Source organism: Octodon degus, unplaced genomic scaffold, assembly GCF_000260255.1.
Source record: "Octodon degus isolate 3935 unplaced genomic scaffold, OctDeg1.0 scaffold00112, whole genome shotgun sequence".
Classification (NCBI taxonomy): domain Eukaryota; kingdom Metazoa; phylum Chordata; class Mammalia; order Rodentia; family Octodontidae; genus Octodon; species Octodon degus.
Genome location: NW_004524688.1, coordinates 7275076 through 7295682, shown reverse-complemented (window position 1 = coordinate 7295682; position 20607 = coordinate 7275076). Strand labels below are relative to the sequence as shown.

Genomic DNA, 20607 nt, shown 5'->3' with positions numbered 1-20607 from the left:
GCACACAGCACCGAGTGCACCTGCGGGAGCAGCCCACCCACCTGGTCAAAGAGGTAGACGGTGACGTCGTCGAAGAAGGACACAGCCTTTTTCTTGCGGTCCAGGTCCTCGCAGAAGGTTTCGGAGAGCAGACTGGGCATTTTGAGCAGGCTGCGCAGGTTGCGTGCACTCTGGCTCTCAGCCACCACCACAGGCACCGCAGGTGACTCCTCCTCACTGTCCTCGCTGGGTTCCTGGATGCTGTAGCAGCGGAGCTCCTCATCTGACTCATCACTGTCCTCACTATCGTCTTCTTCCTCCTCTGGCCGGCCCTCCAAGGCCCCAGGGCGCCCAGGTAGGGCCAGGCAGAGTGGGGCTCTGGGGGTGCCTGAGCTCCCTGTCTGCCCCAGTGACAGTCCTGGGGGCCCCTGGAGCTCTGTGCCATCACCTTCTGGGATCCGCGGCACAGGGGTCAGCAGGAAGAACTTGGAAGAGCCGAGACTGGCCATAGGCTGCTCCTCAACTGAGCCTAAGGACGTAGGAGGCTCTGGTCTGGGACTAGAGAGGCAGGCCTCTGGCTCTGGGGGACACTTTTGGGGCCCTGGCAGTGGTGGTAGCACCTCCCTGTGACCAGCGCTGGGTGCCTCCCCCAGCACTGCAAACACAGGAGAGGTCTGCACAGACTGCAGCCCAGGGCTCTGCCCTGAGGTTTGACCTGAGCTGCTCTTCTCAGGGCCCAAGGAAGGTTCAGGCTCAGCATCCAGGTCTGAAAAGTAGGCAGAGTCTCGGTAGGGGTTCTTCTCATTGAGGCTCCCCAGGGAGGCTGAAAGCTGGGTCTGGGGCCCTGGGCTATCACCCTCTGCAGCCAGCTCCCTGGGCTCACTGGCCTCCTTGAGCACAAACTCGGGAGACTCATTGTTCTCTGTGTCATAGCCACTGTCCAGTGCACGGGGCTGTCCACAAGGGGGGCCAGCAGCAGATGGGCTGGAGACTTCGCAGCCACCATCACTGGCTGAGGAGGGGATGTCCAAGGAGTCCAGGGAGTCAGGCGTCCCCACCTGCTTTTGCAGAGAGCGTAAGGCTGGCACTATGTCAGGCTTTTCAGCCTGAGGGCCATCACTGGACACATCAGTGAAGACACCTGAAGTGGCCTCCGTTGTGTCTTCATCTTCACTGCTGGGTTCCTCCACCTCCGGGGAGCTGGTGCTGTTACCCAGGGTCGGGACTAGCTCTGGGACTGTCACTTGGCTGCCAGCAGCAGGTGTGGGGGAAGCCGGAAGGGTGTCAGGAGCACTGGCATCCTCAGAGGGAAGAGGGGCTCCCTCGTGGGATGGTGATGGGACAGAAGGAAGAGACATTTGGGGTCCAGCAGAGCCCTCAGCTTCCTGCGCAAGCCTGGGTTCTGGTTGGGAGTTGTCACCCCCACTTATGGCTGCCCCAGTCCAGGGGGATATGACCTGGCAGGGAGCAGGTGCCAGGCCCTGGGCAGAGCCCAGATGGGGAAGGATGAGGCAGCGGCCTGAGTCAGGGCTAAGAGAGACTGACTGTGGTCCAAGCAGAGATTCTCTGGGGCTCTCCTGGGCTAGGGGGTGGTCCAACTCCGGGGAGGCTTGCAGGGTCTGCAGTGGGCTGGGGTAGTCATCCATATAGCTGTCAGGGTAGCTGCCCACGTAGCCGAGGTCCCAGGACTCAGGGTCACGGCTGGCACTGTTGTTGTTGGCTGACATGTTGGAGCTCCAGTGTCCACGCTGGGTGGCCCTCTGTGCTTCGGCCTCCCCCAGCTCCTCCTCACTCCCGGTGAGCACAGCCCCTGAGCACAAAGAAGGGGATGCACCCAGAGGGTCCTCAAAAAAGGGTGGGCAGAAGGCAGCCTCTCCCCAGTCTATGTCCTCCGCGATAGGTGAGGGTGAGTGGGAGGGGCAGGGCGAGTCCTGGCCGTGGCTCCTGCGCGGGTTGTGGTCGCGGCGGCTCCAAGGACTGTCCACTGGCACTCTGTGGCCCAACAACGGCTCCATGGCCAACGAGGCAGAGGCACTGCCATCCGAGTCTTCGTCGTCTTGATCCGCAGTGGCTCGGGGGCTGGGGGCGCAACCTGCGCAGTCGGGGTCGTGGCCCGCGGTGGGCGCGGCCTCCTCTAGGCGGATGAAGTATTCGCTGCCTAGCGAGGGGCTGTGCGCACTGAGCACTGGCACCACGCCCAGCGGTGCGCTATCCAGGGTGCACAGCTCCTGCAGGCGCGTGGCGCGGCCAGGGCTAGGTGGGAAGGCCTCCGAGCCGCGACCCGCCTCCCACTTGTACTCGAAGTTGAGGCCTCGGCTCGTCTCAGTCACCGTCAGCACGTCATCTCCATCGCTGTGGAAGCCATCGCCCGTGAACTGCTCCAGCAGTGGGAAGGACGAGGCGGCAGCCAACTCGGCCGCCACGCCCAGCGTAGGACCCGCTGCACCCTGCCCCGAGCCCGCACTGCCCCCGCCTGGCCGCAGCGAGCGCCAGCGCCGCTCAAACTCCTCCTCCACCTCGGTAGCGCCCTTGGCACACAAATAGGACAGCAGCAGGTGCACCTCTTCGGCCGTGGGCCGCTGCTCCGGCTGCAGCCAGCAGAACTGCATCACTTCGTACCTGCCAGGAGGTTCCCATGGGTGGCCCAACCCCATCCAGAGGCAGGCTGGGCCGGAACCACAGGAGAGTGGAGCACCGGCCTCTCTCTGAGAGCTGGCTCCCCTGAATCCCAGGTGCCTCCAAGGCTGCTGGGGGAGTCTCCCACTTCCTCAACACCCTAAACGTCCTAAGGCCCCAGGATTCTTGGAGGAGAGGCAAAGGAAGGGACACTTTGCCTTAGATCCTCTTCCCTGATTATGGGGGGCAGGAAGAAGGACAAGGTAGCTTGAGCCCCAGGCAATCACTTTGAACCACCTGTCCCTGGAGACTTGGGGTACCCCCACTGTCAGCCTTCCTCTCCCAAAATGGTGGGGTCCTCACCAGCGATCAGACAAGGTCAGCTGTAGCTGGGGCTTGGGCAGTTTGAGCTGCTGCTCCCGGACAGCGTAGGCCAGCACCTGTCGGTCCGAATGTTGAGGGTAGGGCTGCGTGCCCAGCTCAAAGAGCTCCCAGATGGTCACACCCAGAGACCTGCAGGGGTGATTGCCATGAGACAGGCCTGGGAAGGACCACACAGGGAACCACTGTGCCAGCCACTCTGGGCCCAGAGTTCAGTACACACCAGCTGGCCCTCCCGAAGGACAGACACACAGGTGTCAATATACAGTCCCTGGCAAGGTAAAGCCAATCTGGCCTCACACAGTCACAGCCATTGGTCTGTCCACTCATTCACCAGAAATGCTGAAGATACTATGCCAGGTGTGGGAGCTGCCAGTGAAGCTGAAAGGAAGCTTGGAACCCAGACAGGACTGGCCCAAGAGGCTGAAGCAGGAGCAGGCCTAGACACCCTAGGTGGTATGGGTAAGGCTGGGGTGAAAGGCAGGGGTTCCTAGAGTACGCAGGGCTAGAAGAAAGCAGCTAGGGGTCCCTTCCAATGAGTGGTAGCTTTCCCTTGATCCTCTGACCCTGGGAGGTAGGACAGAGCTGATTTGGCAATGGAGAAGTCATCATGACCTTTTTGGTCAGAGACCTGTGAGTCCTGTGAGGGAGACACCAGCCCGGGTTCTGAGGTTGAGTATGCCAAGAAGAGGCTCCTCAGTGGGGTTCACAAGCAAGTGATGGAGTGTCTGTGATGGGGCATAGTTAAGAGGAGGACCATGTGTACTGGCTGTCATGGTCACAGGAAGTGGGATACAGCAGTGAGAAACAGCCTGCACCCACCAGGCATGGACACCCCATGGCAGGAGACACACCCCACACCTGACAAGTCTCCAGGGCAGCTCAACCCCACCCCTCTGAAGGCTTCAGAGCCCAGGCAAACAGAATGGTTGCTCTGTACCCCGCCTGGTGCTGGGGTTCAGGCTGCAATGCTGGGAGATCCTAGCATCTGCGTCCCTGTTTGCTCCTCTGTCCAACACTGCCTGGGGTCCCTCAAGGACAGCCAAGAACCACCCCACCCCACCCCACCCCCGATCTCTTCATAGGCACAGATGAGAGTCAGGGCCTCGCATCTGGTAATGACATAATCCCTCCTGCTGGGCTGAAGGTGAACTCTGGAACCTAAATGTATGCTTTAGCGCTGATATTGCTGGTGTTGGCCCAGCAGGTCTGTGGATACCTAATGCCCTGACCGTCCAAGCCGTCCCTCTGCAGTATACAACCTTATGCGGTCACACTGTGGCAGGCATGAGTACATTAGGGCACACGCTGAGTAAGAGGGGAAGGGTAGCCCCCTAGGAATCCCCTAGACCTGCAAGCTAGAGGCTTGTGCGCCCACCGCGAGGTCTGGCCCACCCTTGCACCGCCCCCTGTTGCAGACCCGTGCTCACCACACATTGCTGCTCTTGGTCTGGTCCACTACCAGCAGGTTCCCATGTACCTCGTCCACTAGCTCAGGTGCAATCCAGCGAAGCGGCACCCACAGCTGGTCCGCAGTCACAAAGTAATCTTCCTACGGGCACACAGGGCAGGATTGGATCCCATGTGTGGCAGTCCATCCCACAGACCTAACCCCCCTGACTTACCCTATATTTGCAGTGGGACAGGCCATAGTCCCCAATCTTCACTGTCAGGTCTGCCGTCAGCAGGCAATTCCTCAGGGCCAGGTCACTGCAGAGCAGGAGGCAGGGTCAGTTAGGGCTTTGGCCCAAGAAAGAATGACTCATCTCCCAGGGGCCTCCTGGGCCTAGGCCAGCAGGCAGACAGGAAGCAGTGCTTGAGAGGCTGCCCTACCCTGGGCACTCTGGAAAGCCTGTGTGGACAAGACCTTAACACATGGCAGTGTAGATGGGGAAAATGAGGCCTGTGGGCCACCAGTGAAGACACTGCCCAGCTCCTACCCTTCTCCTGGGACACTGGTCTGCGGACCTAGCCAGGGAGCTCTCAGGCCATGGACCACCCGGCCCTGTGTGTCTGCAGTCTTCAGTACCATCTCCCCTCCTCCAAGGACCCCAAGAGGCAGCACTCAACAGGAACTGGAGCCTGGAGTGTGCCAGAAGATTCTGTCCACAGGTCCAGGGCTTGGGCCTTCTCTGCCAAGTAGGAGTAGAGCTGAGACCCCAGGTACGCATGGAGCATCCCTAGGCAAGCCATGTAGGTTCCCCTAGGACAACCTCCACCCAGCATCCAGCCCTGGTGCTGGCTTTGACCCTCCCATCTGGCTGGTGGCTACATGGGAGATGGAGGTACAAGGCACAGTAAGGTGTGCCACACCTTCTGGATAGCTGCTTCACTGAGGACTTAGGTTGGGGACAAAGAACCCTAGCCTGTCTCCACTCCCTGAGGATGGTATCTGCATGCCAGGGGACAGCTGTGAGCACGTGTCCCAGGCCACAGATGTGTGCCTAAGCCTGAGGCAATTGGGGAAGGGGCACGGTGGGCAGATCAGGAGGCTGGCAGCTGCCCTCTTCAACAAAATCACTGATGCTGGAGTTGCCTGTGTCATCACTCAGCACCAGGATATTGTTGGGGAGGACGGCCTGTGCGGCATCCAGGGCTGGCGGGGGCCACTCGTCCATCACTACTTCTTCCGGCATGTCCCCCAGGTTCCTAAGGGGCTGAGCACCCTGACCTGTCTTTGCAACTGCCCAAGGCAGGACAAAGCCATCCTTTCCCTTGCAGGGCCAGCATTCTGTGAGAGACAGAGTGGGGCTGGTGTGGGGCCCTCACTTCAGGGTTTCAAATCCTAATCTTCCCAGTTTCTAAAATCTAGTGAAATTCCTCATAGCATGGCTACTTGAGGCCATGTACATTAATCTGGTTCGTCCTCATGAGGCCCCGAAGAGCAGCAGCACCATCCATCCTTTGGGCCAATGAGGAGCCCACCCCCATGGGTCAGCAGAGAAGACCCTGCCTGGGTAGCCTTGCCTGCCCCTCACCTGTGCACGTAGTTGTTTCGGTGCAGGTGGAGGACACCACAGGCCACCTCACAGGCCATTCGCTGCAAGGTCAGGGGGTCAGGCACCATAGATTCTGTCACCCGGCAGCTTCTCAAGTAGCCTTTAAGGTCCCCCTACCAAGAGGGAGCACATGTCACCTCCCAGTTAGGGAGCAGCTGTCAGCCTGCTGCCCTGCCCTGGGGCCTCCCACCTTGCCTTGCTTTGCCCCTGACCCATACTGGGGATAAATGGGGCCTAGATGGTGTCTGGCTTACAGCCATGAGCAACAGCTTTCTATAGAGCTGGGGAGAGGCTTTGTGTCCCAGGGACAGGCCAGCCAGGTGACCCACAGGCAGGAGGCCCTCCCACAAGGCCTCTGCTAACTAACCCTGCCAGCCAGCCATTTAGAATCTGTAGCACCGTGACCCTGTGAATAGACAGGAATGCAAATCCAAGTGCATCTGCTTGCTGCCAAGCAATCCAGGAAGGAACCCAGGCCTGGAGACAAGGTAGGCTAGCAGCCACAGCTGCTAACAACCCAACCCCAGGAATCCGGACACCAGACTGTGGGAGCCTTTGTCCTGCAGGGGACCCAGCTGTGACCCAGGTATCCTCAGAATGTGCCAGTGCTGGAGCTGTGTGTGGGCCTGGGGGCTACAGGGCGGGCAGCAGGCAGCAGGCTGCAGGCATAGGATTTGCATCTGCCCTGAGGAAGTGGCCAGGTCCTGACCATGATTAAACAGGCTGTGGGGTTCCCCGGCCTGCTCTGTACTGAACTACCACCCAGGGTGCTCGGAGAGCCAAGCAATGAGACACACTTATGCTACCCAAGCCCTCTGAGCCATTACTGGGGCTTCTGGGTCTCCGCTCTGCACAGGCCTCCTCTGGAAGGTGGCAGGGCAGGGTTCCCTGGGATTCTGCTTTAGGGGAGATGTGAGGTGCCAGGGATGGCATATATGGCCAAGGCATGGAGGATCCCAACTCAGCAGAGCACCCCCTCCCCATCCCATCTGGGCAGCAGCTCAGAGCCAAGGCTCTAGAGAGGCAGGGGCAGCCCTTCCCCTCCAGCGGCCACTCACCAGTGGGCAGAACTCCATCACCAGCAGGTAGGGCGTCACCTCGGCACACTGGGCGAGGCACTGGAGCAGACTGCTGTGCTGCAGGGCCCTGCAAGAGCCATGCAAGGTGGGGCAGGGTAGCACAAAGCCTGCCTCTGTTACAGGGGTCCTGGGCAACTGGCACGTGCCCCTCCAGCTGCCTGTCCCCAGGTGCCACCCACCTGTAGGGCTGTGCCTCCTCCAGGAACTGCATCTGCTCCTGCACACTGGCGCTCACCTTCAGTTCCTTCACCACCACCTGGGTGCTGCTGACACCCGAGTGCACCTCACCCAGGAACACCTGCAGGGACAGGTATTACCCAGGCCATACTCCAGCCCCATTCTTCTTCCCCCTCCATCCCCCAGGATAAGCTACTTCCTTCTGTGCCTCAGTTTACCCTTTGCAGCACGGGTTCTGGACCCTTTTGGCTGGAATACCATGGGCATGTATCTATACCAGAGCTATCCTGGCTCTCTCTGAATGCCCACAGTGAGAAAGGGGTCCAGAAGAAGCCAGGACCAGTATGCTGCCCCCTCCCTCACACGAGGCTGCTGCCACACTCACCTTCCCAAACCAGCCGTGCCCGATCTCCTTCAGGTAGAGAAGGCTGTGCCGGCCCAGGTCTGTGGACTTGAGGAGCTGCACTGTAACAAGACAGGGGGGCTCAGGACCCCAGTCAGCCCCTCCCACTCTCCAGCTTTCTCCTTGGCTCCTCAACTATCCTGGAGAGCTCCCTTGAGAGCCCCAGCACCAGCCAGGGAGGGTAAGCCAGGCACCCAAGGCAGAGCCACCACACTTGAGGGCCACCATCAGGGGCCAAGCCATCTCAGGAACAGGGATGGCTGACGCCCAGGAGAGCCTGGAGTTGGCAAGCTGCACCCAGACATATTACTAAGTGGCCTGAGAAAAGGACACCAGAGCCACAGGGACAAGCCAAGCTGAAGACAGCAGGGCTTGAAGCTCGACCTGCTGCACAGCAACACCGAGCAGGCAGTGTGGCTGCAGCAGGAGGCTGATGCCGAGGCTGGGATGGCCCCAGAGCGGCCCGCCCCCACCCCTCCATGGCATCCCAGCACCAGGCACACCAAAGGCTCCTTTGTTGGGGGCTGCTTGGCACAGCCCTGTACGGGACACACTGGGCCCATTCTCCCTGCGAGCTAGGCTGGGTGAGGTCAGCAGGCAGCAAGGGTCAGCGTAGGCTCAGGAGGAAGGGACCGCAGCTGGCTGCACCCACTCATGTCCCCCTGGATTCCCTGGATTCTATTCCCACACCAACTGCTCAGAGGGCAGAAGGGATTGGAACTGAGCCTGGCTCCCAGGAGAGCCTGGGGATGAGGGAGCTATGTTGGCTTGATGCAGATTTTAGGGTGGGGGTCCCATTGGACCTGTGTCCTGGAGCTACTCCTGTGCACCTCAGTCTTGGAAGCCCCCTCCCCCACCATGGGGTCTCCAGGACCTCACTTATCCCCAAGCAGGCTAGGGTCCCATGCTAGTAGACATCAGGAGAGCCATGGAGGCAGAAATGTGTTGTAAGGTATGGCACAGAGGGCCTGAGGGACTGGGGCCCCAGGCTGGCACAGCTGTCCTCCTCTGCCATCTTGTGACTATTCTGCCCATGTTTCTAATCCTGGACCCATAGCTTCATCCAAAATCTCCCCCCGACCCGGAAGCACGGTGCCCCCTAGAAAACAGACCAGAGCTGCAACAATGGAAAAAATGCACCTCTGTCTTGCCCTGGATCCCTGACCCCTTGTCCCAGTAGAGAGGCCTCCACTGGCTGGAACCAGCTGGATCTCAAGGATTATGGGGTCCCAGGCACAAACTTGCCCCCACAGATAGACCCAGCCTCAGCCACCGCCTTGAGGGTGGTCTGTGGCTCCCACCTGCTCCTAGCAGCACAAGGCTGCTAGGACTGTAGCTCACACACAGGACTTGGAGACCCCCACGGCACCCAGGAAGGCAAACCCCATGCCGTTGAGAATTCCTGCCCTTTCAGGAGGTGCTGCGGCAGCTGAAAGCCTTCAGGCCAGTGGACAAATGCGCTCCTAGCCTGGACTTCTCCAGATTTGGGGCTGGAGGACATGCATGGAATATTGAGCCTGGGTAGTGGCTAGAGGTCATCTAGTTCTGCTCTGCAGGCCCAGTCAGTAACTTGAGATGGGAAGCACGGTGGTCAGGGCCCAGTAGGGCAGGCTGAGTGGCCATGGTGACATGCTTGGTGCCAACAGAGCCCCCGTTGAGTCTGTGGGGCTCCCTGGCCTGACATGCCCTCCCTCACTTTCCATGGAGGAGCCAGGCTGGGCAGTGGGCGGGGGGGGGGGGCAGGCGGCCCTTGGTTAGAACTTTCAGACAAGGGGCCTGAGAGTTGACTAACGTGGAAGTGGCCTGAGGCCAGGGACCTCACCACAACAGAACAGAACTGGAGTTCTAAGGCCTTGGGCATTGAACCATCACCTCTGTACCCTGGACCCCATGTTCGTGTCTGTGTGGCCAGCATCGTGGGAGGGCCCCCTGGAGGGGACCTAAAGAGGGACATGCAGAAGGAAGCCCCAGGAAAAGGCCACACTTGTGTCTGTACCTAGTGAATGGAACCCCAGCCCAATTCCTGACCCCACCCACAAAGGAGCCCCACAAGGGTCCCCCTCAGTGAGTAGGCACCATGAAGCCCATGTCCCTGCAGAGTGGGGACACAGAAAATGGGGCTCTAGGGCCAAGCATCTCAGAGCACAGAAAGGTGGCCAATCTCAGGCCCACAGAGCCTGGCCACCTTGCCCCAGCCTCTGAAATGCACCCTCTCAGGTGAGGAGGTGGCAGGAGGAATGCTGTCCCTAAACCTGGTGACAGCTGGCCTCTAGATCTAGAGGGGAAAGTCCACCTTCAGCCACAGCCCAGCCTGGGGTACATCCAGAGAGTTCACACGTGTCCGCAGCCCCTACCATCCCTACCACCAGAGCTGAGTTCCTTGGGCTTCCCCAGGGCCAGGCCTGCTGACCCCCAAGATATGGGAGAAGGAAGGGAGGCCAGCCCCGTTCTCCCTACCTGGCCCACTCACCTGAGCGGCCTGGTTGCTTGGCCATGGGCAGGGAGACCTCAGTGAGTGGCAGCACGTACACGTCAGGCCCGTTCTGCGCCGCTGCTGCCGGGGAGCCCTGTGCCGAGCAGTCGGCCGCATACTCATCCCCCTCAGCATTCTCAAACTCCTGCAGGCCAAGGCACAGCCATGAGCCCAGCACCTCAAGGGTCAGAGGGAAGGGTGTGCCCAGGGTCCACAGGCACCCTTTCCGGATGTGATCCTGACAGGAGGTGGAGGGCACCCATGTGCAAAACTGCCCTCCCCACTTCCCTCTGCAGAGCCCTGCTCCTAGCCTCTCTGTTCCCAGGAACTCAGCTGTCCCAAAAGGGGCCATGGCCAGAGTTAAGCCCTCTAGAGAATATGGTGAGCCCTGGAATGCCAGTGTTAGATTTGGGGATGGGCAGGCTGGGCAGAGCTCCACACTGGGGCAAGAGGCTAAACCAGCCATCCCTGCCCTTCCAGAATCAGACTGCAACACCTCTCAGCCACCCCAACCCCCAGGAGTCACTCACCCCAGGGCCCTGTCTGTGATCCAATCTTGTCTTGGGACAACCTCAGGGACAGAGGGCATCATCCCACCCAGTCCTCACAGTCATCTAGGAGAAGCAATCAGGTGCCCCCACTCCTAGCCAGAAGAGGGATAGCAAACCCATGGCCACCTTCACCCCCTAGGAAATGTCGCACACCCTCCCTGCCAAGTGAGCCCTGGTCCTCTGCCTCCTCCTGGAGCCCAGGCTCCTTAAAAGCCTGGTGCTGGGCACCCTAGGGCAGCTCCTCTTGGCCAGCCTGCTGACTTGAAATGGGGCTGCCACGGTCCACTGGAGGAGACCCCACACCAGGTCCAGAGCACATTCCAAGGTGTGAGCCTTGGACACACACACACACACACACACACACACACACACACACACACACCAGTAACAGTTTCTCCTGGCCACATGCTGTCCTGCCTACAACCCCCGCTGCCCAGTGGGGAATTAGAGGCTCTGCGGGGTCAAGAGGCAGCCTGTGGAGTTGGAACCTGGCCACCCACTCCAGTGCCCGTGCTCCTGTGTACAGGCATTGGGCTGCGATGGAGGAGGCCTGAGATCCTTACCACATAAAGGGGCTCCCCTTTTTCTGGGTCTCAGTTTTCTTACTGTGAAAAAGGAGTCATAGGCTCCCTGTTGATTTTCCTGTGGGCCAATCTGGGTCCATACCCAGAGGGAGCCACTCAGAGTACAGGAGAGAAGTCTGGTTCCCGCGGCAACACCCCTTCCCTGGGGCCCAGAAGACTTCCTTTCATCCCAGCTGTGGCAAAGGCCTCACCACTTGGGCTCTGCAGATGCCCCCTCCCATGTGAGCTCAGCCCTGGCTCTAGCCCATTACCTGCCGATTTGGCCTGGGTGCCCACCAGGTGCTGCCAGCGCATCGGACGACCAGGTAGCACAGGGTCAGCATCAGGCCTGCCCAGCCCCTTCCTCAGTGCAGCTCCAAGAGGGGAGCCTGAGAGGGAGCTCCCCGCCAGGGTCTGCTGGCGCTGGAATGTTCTGGGCACCATGCTCCCCAGGAGGTGAGGAGGGCACAGGGCGGGGGTGCTAGCCTGTGTGTGGGGCCTTGTTCTCATAGAGCCCCGAGGAAGGCCCAAGTCCCACCCTTTGTCCCACCCCCACCCCTGTCCCCACAGCTCAGAGGCTGTGTCCTCAGGGTCCTCCAGGAAAATTGTGTGCAGGAGGTGGCGGGGGGATTGCGGGTGGTGTGCACCAATCCTACCCAGGCACTCAGCCCCCCTTGAAAGCAGTCAATAGCAGCCCTGGAAAATGCAGGGGGTGAGCAGGTGCCAGATCAAATGACTCTCTGGGACAGGACGTTGAGTAGGGTGGAGAGAAAAGTGGGACTCTAACATGGGGCTAGTCACTTAGGAGGGAGCTGGGCCTGAAATACAGATGGGGTGCTGTGCTTGGCCAAAAGAGGCTCCTCCCATTCCTACTCTCTCTGTGCAGGAATCTGACCTCCTGCCCAGCTGGGCTGCCCCTTGTGGGGGCATGAATGGCTGGAGGGCCCTGGCCAGGCTGCAATGTGCTGACTAGCAGGACTGCGGCCCACACCACCCTAGGTGGGGCCTCAGCATTGGGTTCAGCTCCATATGTCAGCTAGATGGAGCCACAGCTGGATGGGGGTGGCTGGGAGACTTGCATGGGGGGGACAGTCTACCCTCAGCCACCACCTTCAGAGCAGAGCTCACCTCTCAAGTCCAGCTTCCCTGGGCCCAGTAAAACTGGCCACTGTGGTTGCTAACAGGTGCCCTGGCATCTAGAACCTGCAGGTGATGCTCATGGAAAGAAGATGCTCAAACTAGGGGTTCCAAATGACAGTCTGGTGCCTGGCCTGAGAAACCTGTCTGCATGACTTCTGTTTCCCTGATGCAATGAGGAAGGGTCTGAGAATCTCCCACAACAGTATCCCCTCCATTCAGAGTCAAAGCCCTCAGGTTGCAGGGAGCCCCTCTCACCCCAGTCTTCAGGGGCTTCCTTGGCCTTCTAACCCCTGAAAGGCCTGGGGCAGGTAGTGGGCAGGGGCCCCTGAGAGCCTCAGGAGAAGGGCTGTGAGGTCCCAGGCTCTGCAGCACTAGGAGGGAGGACAGTTCAGGCCAAGTGAGTGCAAGAGCCCCTGGGGACCCCATAGGCAGCCCTGGTGGACTCCCAGCCCTCACCTTGAACCCGATGCCACCTTTCTTACAGCACAGGCAGGCCAGCATGAGGACGATGATGGTGAAGAGTCCAGAGAAGGACACGGCCACCACGGCCAGGGAGGATGACCACGAGAGCTCGCTGAGTGGGGCGCCGTCTGCTGAAAAGGGAGCACATGAAGAACAGAGCTGGGCATCAGCAAGGGCCAAGCCACTCTTCCCCCAGGCCCCTGCCCCACTCTGGACCCCAGAGTTCTGCACTGAGGCTCAGTACCAACTGCTTGCTCAAGGAAGCCATCTAGGACACTGCACCCTGACAAAGGCCAGAGCCAGCAGACAGCCTGCAGTCCTGTGGCTGACCACTGAGGGCCACTCTGCCAGAAGAGGGATGGCAAGCCCATGGTCATCTTCACTATGTGAGGCACATTGGCTTGGCTAAGTGGCCCAATAAGGCCCAGCTCCTCACATAGGGGTTCATTGACATCTCCATGAGCTCAGGTTCTCAGGGATTGTGGGAAGACCCCTTCATTTCTCTCCTGGACTTTGTGCACCCTACTCTGTCCCTCTGAGGCTAGGAGGGCATCACAGACATTATAAGGAGAAACCACAGAGCTGAATACTGGCCACTGGTCACATGCTGGGCCCTGAACAGCTGGAGGCCAGGGCCCTGTGTTGTAAGCCTCCATTCCTGAAAAGTGCAGGGAGCCCCCTAGCCCTCAGAAGGTGGCCCTCTATGTACTGGGCAGGAGCTGCTCCAAGGTATCTCATGCCCAACCCACTTCCAAGTCCCCTTGGTGCTGCTGTTTCATCCTGGACACAATAGGGACACTCCTTCTTCTGCAGAACCTGGTTCACATGAACTCCATCACCTCAGATGTTGAGTGTTTTTTTGGTTTTTGGGTTTGTTTGTTTTTGTTTTTTGCTTTTGTTTTGTTTTGGTTTTTTTTTGGTGGAACCAGGGATTGAACTCAGACCGTTGCGCTTGCCAGGAAAGTGCTTATTCCACTGAGCCATCTCCCCAGCCCCCACCTCAGATGTTGAAACAGGGCCCCCTCAGGATAGCACAACACGCTCCCTCCCAATTTTGACTAGACATTGGCTCCCAATCATAGATCTCCAGCAGCAAGCATGGGGATTAGGACTGATAGGGCATTTGGAAGGGCTGCTGGAGGTGGTGAGTATGAGGCCTAGGCAGACACAGCCTAGAATGCCCACTCTGGCTGCCAAAGCCATTCCCACACCCATGCTTGGGAAAGAGATGGGCTTCGGGCAGCTGGGGTAAGCAAGCAGGGCTAGGTGTCAAGAGGACAGGGTCACCAGCTCGGTCTGCACATGAAGCCCCATGTAGAAGGCAGCCATCCATGGCTGTGTCCCCATCCTTTAGAGCCCAAAGCAGGTGCCCTTGGAGGGCTTTCACAGACAAGGTCCAGGGTGAGCCTGCGTGCATGCATGGCATGGGCCTGTGCATGTGCACTTCCCTCATACATGTAAGCACCACTGTGTCCTCATGCCCAAGACATACAGGAGCACAGGTGCCAGGCCAGGACTCACAAGCAGGTATGCTGAGCAGCCTGGCACCTCCAGGCAGCAACGAGTGCCCTGAGGCCTGCATTGTTGCCATGGTGATGTACTCTCCCTTCTCCATCTGGTGCCCGAAGCAGCACCTCCCCTCCTTTGCCTGAGGGATGAACAGCCCACTTGGTGACCTTAGGGCCTGGAGCTGGCTATGTGGTCCTCGAGGATACTAGCAAGTGCTACAGCTCATTACCTACCCCACCCCCTTTGGGACTTTTCACGTCTCACCACAGGCAGAATGTACTGCAGCCACCCTGGCCCTTCCTCCCAGCCAGGTTGTCAGTCCTGACCACAGAGGGTCACTGGGAGGTGGGGTCACTTGGTACCACAGAGGGTGGGCAGAGGGGTGCTGAGTAGGCCCACTCCATCCACCCATGTTCCCAGGTGGAGGCAAGTGGCAGGGAGATGACCGGGTGAGGGTAGCCTATGAGGTGGGGGACCTGAACTTACAACTGGAGCCCAAGCCTGGTCAGGAAGTAGAAACCACAACCCAAGTGGGGCAATCCACCCACGTCCTTCCTCCAGACCCATCCCCAGCCTTTCTGCGATAGGGACACCAAGGCCCATGGGTCAGGAGACTTGGTTCAGGCCACGAGTAAACTGTCCCATGGCATGGCACCAGGTGGAGAAGGCAGGCTCCTTGGCTTCAGGCTGACTCAGCCCTGAGCTGTGCCTGCTCTCAGCTACCTGCACACTCTCAAATGAGGCTTCCTGGCCCAGTCTCCCTGCACCTGCGGCAGTAGGGGAGGGGGTGGCTGCTGCCGGGCCCAGAGAATCAGCTTCAAGGGTGGAAGAGCTTGACCCCAGATGGCGGGGACCAAGCACAGTGCTCTGGGGCTCATCACACCTGCCAGAATGACACAGCACATGTGCTGGCACTTGGACACACACACACACACACACCATGTGCACAACAGTGAATGTGCACCTGTACACACAGCCCTTCCTTCTGTCCCCACAACCTTGCTCTGGAGGCATCATCTCCACTTGGCAGGTAAGAAAAAAGGCTAAGGAGAGTTACGAATGCACCACCAGAAATACCCGGCAGATGCACCAGGGGGTCAAGGCCAGCCCTGCCCAGTCCTGTGTTCTCTCCTCCATGAACCATGGTTGAGTGCTCCTACTAGTGGTCAGGAAAGCCCACCCTCTTTTTGCTTTTATAACAATCTCAGGGGTGAGTCCCTGCTTGTTTCAAGGGATAAATCACCCTCTGGGTGCCAAGAGGAGCTGGGAAACACAGGTCACCCATGTTGAATGGCCAAGAAAGAGAAGAGCCCTGGGACCATGAGTGACAAGGCATCATCTCAGGTATGATTCTGAGGGGTATCCCAGCTGCAGGACACCTGGGTACCAATACATCCTGAGGGCAGTGCCAGGCCCAGCAGCTCCTAAGAGATCCCTAGGGGCTCACAGGGCTAGGGATGCCATGTGGCACTTCGGAGTTGAATCCAGGATCAAGGATGTAGAGGGCTGGGTAGAAGTGGTAGTAGGGAGAGTTAGGCCTATGGATCAAGTAAGCCAAGCAGGAGCCAGCCTGCCGGTGGCCTCCTAGCAGGAGGTCTAGACATGGACAGACCAGCAGAAAGCCCTGGGCTGTTGGGCTGGAGGAGGCAGTGTTAAGACCCCGGGTTAGGAAACCCACCCCAGTACTTGAGATGGGCACCATCCCTGATGAAGACTTCCTCCCTCTGTCCACCAGGGGGCGAGGGAGCAGAGATGAGGAAAACGTCCCTTCCCCATGTTCACAGACCCTAGCTCAGCAGCAGGTGGAAGACTGCCAAACCAAGGCCAGAAGGGAATGGACAGAAGGCTGAGGGGGGAAAGCAAAAGAGGACAGGGCCGGGCCTGGGCCTCAAACAGCAAGGCTTTGAATCAGGCCCTGTCCTCCTGGCAGTGGCCCCTACCTCTGGGGTTCCACCCCCACCCCTAGGCACAGCCCAAGCCTCACCAGAGAGGCCCTGTCCCTGCCCAGGCAGCCCCACCCACAGGTAGGCACGGCCCTACCTTCTTCACCTATGAAGTACAGCCCTTGACCAGGCAGCCCCACCCACATCCAGCCATGGCCCCGCCCTCACCCAGGGCCCCGCCCACATGCGGTCAGCCCCGCCCACACCCTTGCCAGAGGCCTCACCCACTCCAGAGGCCCCACCCTCACTCTCGCAAGAAGCTCTGCCCCCCGTCTCTCTGAGGGGTCCACTGTCTGGGGTCACTCAGGGCCTGGGGGCCCCCTGGGCACCTGCTCTGCCCACAACCTTTGAGGCCCAGCGGCAGGCTTACCCAGTGTGATCCTTACCCTCATCAGGTGGTATACTCTGGCTGATTTAGACGTGTGTTTCAGAGGAACCTGGTCCTCTGGAGACCCTTGACAAGTGAGCAGAGGCTTGTTGTGACCAACTATATGACTGGTGTGGGAAAAGGGGCCTGCTTGAGAGGACGCAGCCTAGGAACTCCAGTGTAAGGACACGTCTGGGCACAGGGCCCTTCCCAGGAGGGATGGCTGGGGCTCCATTTGCCCTGCCCAGCCTTGGCTAACTCTGGTGGCAACAAGGACCCCATGGCTCTGCTAGGTAACTGCTGTGCCAGCCTCAGCTCCACTGGGGTCTCAGGCCTACGCTGTTTTTTCTGTGCACCTGCTAAGAACACTTTGTCCATGGCTCTGTCACTATGGGCCCCTGAGCCCTGTCCCTAAACACTGCCCTCAAAGCAAGTAGGAAGACTGGAGACCCCAAGAGCTGCAGTCCAGACCCTCTGAAGACAGTTCCTGAGGAGGGGGTAGCAGATCCTAGAATTTCATGGGGTCAGGGGTCTCTGCCCACAGACTAGCAAACTAAATGTGGCCACATGTGGCTCTGGGGAAGGCACTGCCAGGTTTGGGGTGGGGGGCCTTTTAACCATAGGAATACCCCGACTGCCCAGGAAACACCTCCTTGGGCTCCAGGGGTACTTGGGGCTCAGGTCCTGCCCCACTCTGCCTGTCTGGGTAGCCCCTGCAGGAGGTGGCTGTCATGTACTGACTTGTAGGTAAGGGGGACTTTTAGCTATAGGGAGGAGCATCCACCTGCCATCCTTCACAGCATGGTAGGGACAGCTCCAGGTGGGTGACTCTGCCTGGGGGGGCCATCAGGCAGGAAGTCCCTGACAAACTGGGAGGGAGAAGATAAGACAGAGATCGGCATTTCAGGGCAACCTGGGGTGGAAGAGGCCAACTCTGCTACCCCAGTGTGGGACCCTGTGGCTGGACTCACCAGCGTAGCTGGGGAAGTACGCTTCTAGGTGTGTCTGGTAGGTCAAGGAGAGAGACACTGGGGTTTTTAATTTATTCATTCATTTACTTGTTCTTGAGTTTTTAGGGAGGATTTTTGTCGGGGGTTGTTTTGCTGTATTTGTTCTGCATTTGAGATAGGATCTCACTATTCAGTTTAGGTTGGCCTCGAACTCACAACAAACCTCCTGCCTCAGCCTCCCAAGTGCTGAGATTACAGACATGCACCACTACACCTGGCTATTCTTGAGTTTTTCAGACAGGGTCTCATTATGCAGTTCAGGCTGGGCTTGAACTCGATATGTAGCTCAGGCTGACCTTGAACTCATGGCAATTCTCCTTCCTTAGTGTCCTGAGTACTGGGACTAGAGGCATGTGCCACCCCGCCCAACATGGCCTTGGGATTTATGTCTAATCCCTCTGCCTCTTCCTCTCTGGCACTGCTCCCCTGCTTTGCTTCCCAGCCACCGTAAACTGAACAGCTTTGCTCCACCAGCCCCATTTAACCTGATGTCTCCTCCTTGGAGCCAGGTGACTATGGACTGGATCCCCGTGTCCTTCTCTGTGCTCTGGGCTTGTGCTGAGGCTGTGGCTTGAACTTGAGCTGCAGAGTGGCTGCACTCCCCGCAAGGGCCCCCAGCCACACTGTGAGGAGGAGCTGGATACACATGGGCTGGGCCATCTGCCAGGTCCCTCCACCAGCAGACCATCTGTGAGCTCAGCCCCATTAACACTGAGCTCCTGGCCCCATTCCCCAGAGCAGTTCAGGAGTGATAGGCCTCCAGCCCTCTTCCAAAGGGCTGAGGGGATGCTGCCCGCCCATAGACAGTCACAAGTTCCGTGGACTTAGTGACCTTGCGCTATATGCTACTACCACTTTAAGGCCACCTGACAGTCTGGTCTGCTGAGAGATTCACAGGGCTGGACATAGCCACTCCTGACTCCCATAGTCAGGTGCCTCTCTATGCACTCCCAGTTGACAGAGTGGGGGCAGGACACTCATGAACTGCTCCATCCCAGCCCTAGACCTCTCTAACCAGCCCTACCTCCCAGAGAAGGCCCTGCCAAAGTCATAAAAGTGACCAGTCCTTCGCTCCAGGCCACTGGGAGGGTTTTGGGAGTGACCTGGGAGAGGTGGAGATGGCCTATTGCCCAACCCCTGGCCACAATTCATGTGGCTCCCAGGAAGAACCCTCAGGCCTGGGAGGCACACACATCCAGGTCATCCGACCTGCTCAGTTCTGCACAACTGTCCGCAGGACCTAGGCCCCACCACAGCTGCTCTGAGTGTCAGCAAGGTCTTTCCATGGGGTCTAATGTGCTCCCCCAGGCTCCACCCACATGTGCTGCGGGCTACCTGTGCTCATGTGCAAACCTCTGTGCACGCTCAGTCTCTGCACACTTGCAACCTCCGCACAAAATTACAGCCTCTGAGCACACCTGCAACCTCTGTGAACACACGCAGCTGTCTGTGCACACCTGCAACCTCTATGCATACTCAATCTCTGCACACTCACAGCCTCTACACACAACTTCTGTGCACACTCACAGCTTCTGTGCACACTCACAAATTCAGTGCATGCCCAAATCCTCAGCATGTCACCCCAGAATTAGCAACCCAGCCCCATGAGACCAAGACTGCATCCACCCAGGGGCTGTTGTGCAAGGAGAGAAAGGCAGGGTCCCTCTCTTACAGCGCCCTCCACCCCTCCTCCTAAGCCTCACACCAGAATTCAGGGTCTATAAAGCCTGCTGTCTGTCCTGCTGATCAGCACACCCCAGGATACAAGGAGGACTCATGTACAGTCTGAGCTTGAGGGCACTGGATTTTCTGGCCCTATAGAGACATGTTACAGGGAACACCAGGCCAAGGAACTACCTCCATGGCTCCCAAGCAGGGCCAGATCCCAGGGCATCCAGCACATAGGTGAGGGGCAACTGGGAACTCTGGGGCTCTACCCCTGCTTGGCCCTCCAGGAAGGTTCTTACTTGGTGATGTAGGGTTCACTCCCCTTTTGCCTTTTTTTTTCCCTTCTTTCTAGTATTGATAATTTCTTCTGGGGCTTCACACTGAACTATATTCCTAGTCCTTTTGTATTTTATTTTTAATTGAGACAACTTTCCTAAGTTGTCCAGGCTGGGCTAGAACTTGAAGTCCTCCTACCTCAGCCTCCCAGAGTGCTGAGATTACAAGTGTGCACCACCATGCCCAGCTCCTCATTTGTCTTGGGTGGCAGCAAAAGTCAAGGTTCCTTTGCACAGGCCCAACCTGGCCCACATCCAAAACTTGCCCCAAATTGCCCAAAGGTGGGCAAGGATATGCAAAAGTGCAGGCAGAAGTTTGGGGCTCAGACTCCTTTGCCTCCTGGTTGCCTGTCCCACCCTGTGTTCATGACCCCAGAAAGAGGCTGGGCTTGAGCCTATGGATGGACTCTGTGCTCTGTCTCCTGGAGGAGCAGATGCGAGAGATGTGGGGAGGCCTTGGTGCGGAGCTAGAGGAGACGGGTAGTGGCCTCCAAGAGAAAAGGGCAAGAGTTGTCCCTCACACACACACTCCGTGCAACCCCTGAGTCACATCTTGGGCCAAGAGAGTCCCCCTCTGTGATTATCAAAGCTTCTGTTTTATCTGACAATTTGCAGAGGACAGTCTGCAGCATCCGGGCCCCTCATCTGCTCTCACTTTTTCCTGTCCACTAAGGGGGACCCCTCTGACAGAGCTCTGGGCAGGCAGGGGTGAAAAACTGGGAAGAAAGAGCAAAGAACAGAGCCTGCACCTCCTGTGAATATAGCAAAGCCCGCAGTGTCACCGCGCCACCATGGCCCTAGCTGTCAGGAACCTGCATACCAGGAAGGTGGCCAGTGGGCATAACAAGCCAGGCCTGGCAAGTGGGCAGTCCCATCGCATCCCCACCAGTCACCAAACTGATCCAGGGCACCTAAGCCAACTGCAGCATCTTAAAACAGGTAACTAGCAGAG

General features: G+C 58.6%; 1 protein-coding gene across 2 annotated transcripts in view; it reads right to left on the bottom strand.

Moving 5' to 3' along the window:
* The window catches only part of Aatk (apoptosis associated tyrosine kinase), a 30105-nt gene that overhangs the window by 1573 nt on the left and 7925 nt on the right, over positions 1 to 20607 (bottom strand). The window contains exons 2-11 of one of the 2 annotated variants that reach the window (XM_023699335.1): positions 12818 to 12954; positions 10105 to 10252; positions 7617 to 7696; positions 7234 to 7352; positions 7034 to 7121; positions 5955 to 6088; positions 4602 to 4686; positions 4407 to 4528; positions 2959 to 3108; positions 42 to 2598 (exon numbers count right to left, since the gene is read on the bottom strand). In XM_023699335.1, coding sequence (XP_023555103.1) covers positions 42 to 2598; positions 2959 to 3108; positions 4407 to 4528; positions 4602 to 4686; positions 5955 to 6088; positions 7034 to 7121; positions 7234 to 7352; positions 7617 to 7696; positions 10105 to 10252; positions 12818 to 12862 — 3528 coding nt within the window. In that variant the 5' untranslated portion in view covers positions 12863 to 12954. The remainder of the gene's footprint in view (positions 1 to 41; positions 2599 to 2958; positions 3109 to 4406; positions 4529 to 4601; positions 4687 to 5954; positions 6089 to 7033; positions 7122 to 7233; positions 7353 to 7616; positions 7697 to 10104; positions 10253 to 12817; positions 12955 to 20607) is intronic. The other variant, XM_023699336.1, reaches the window with a different exon arrangement.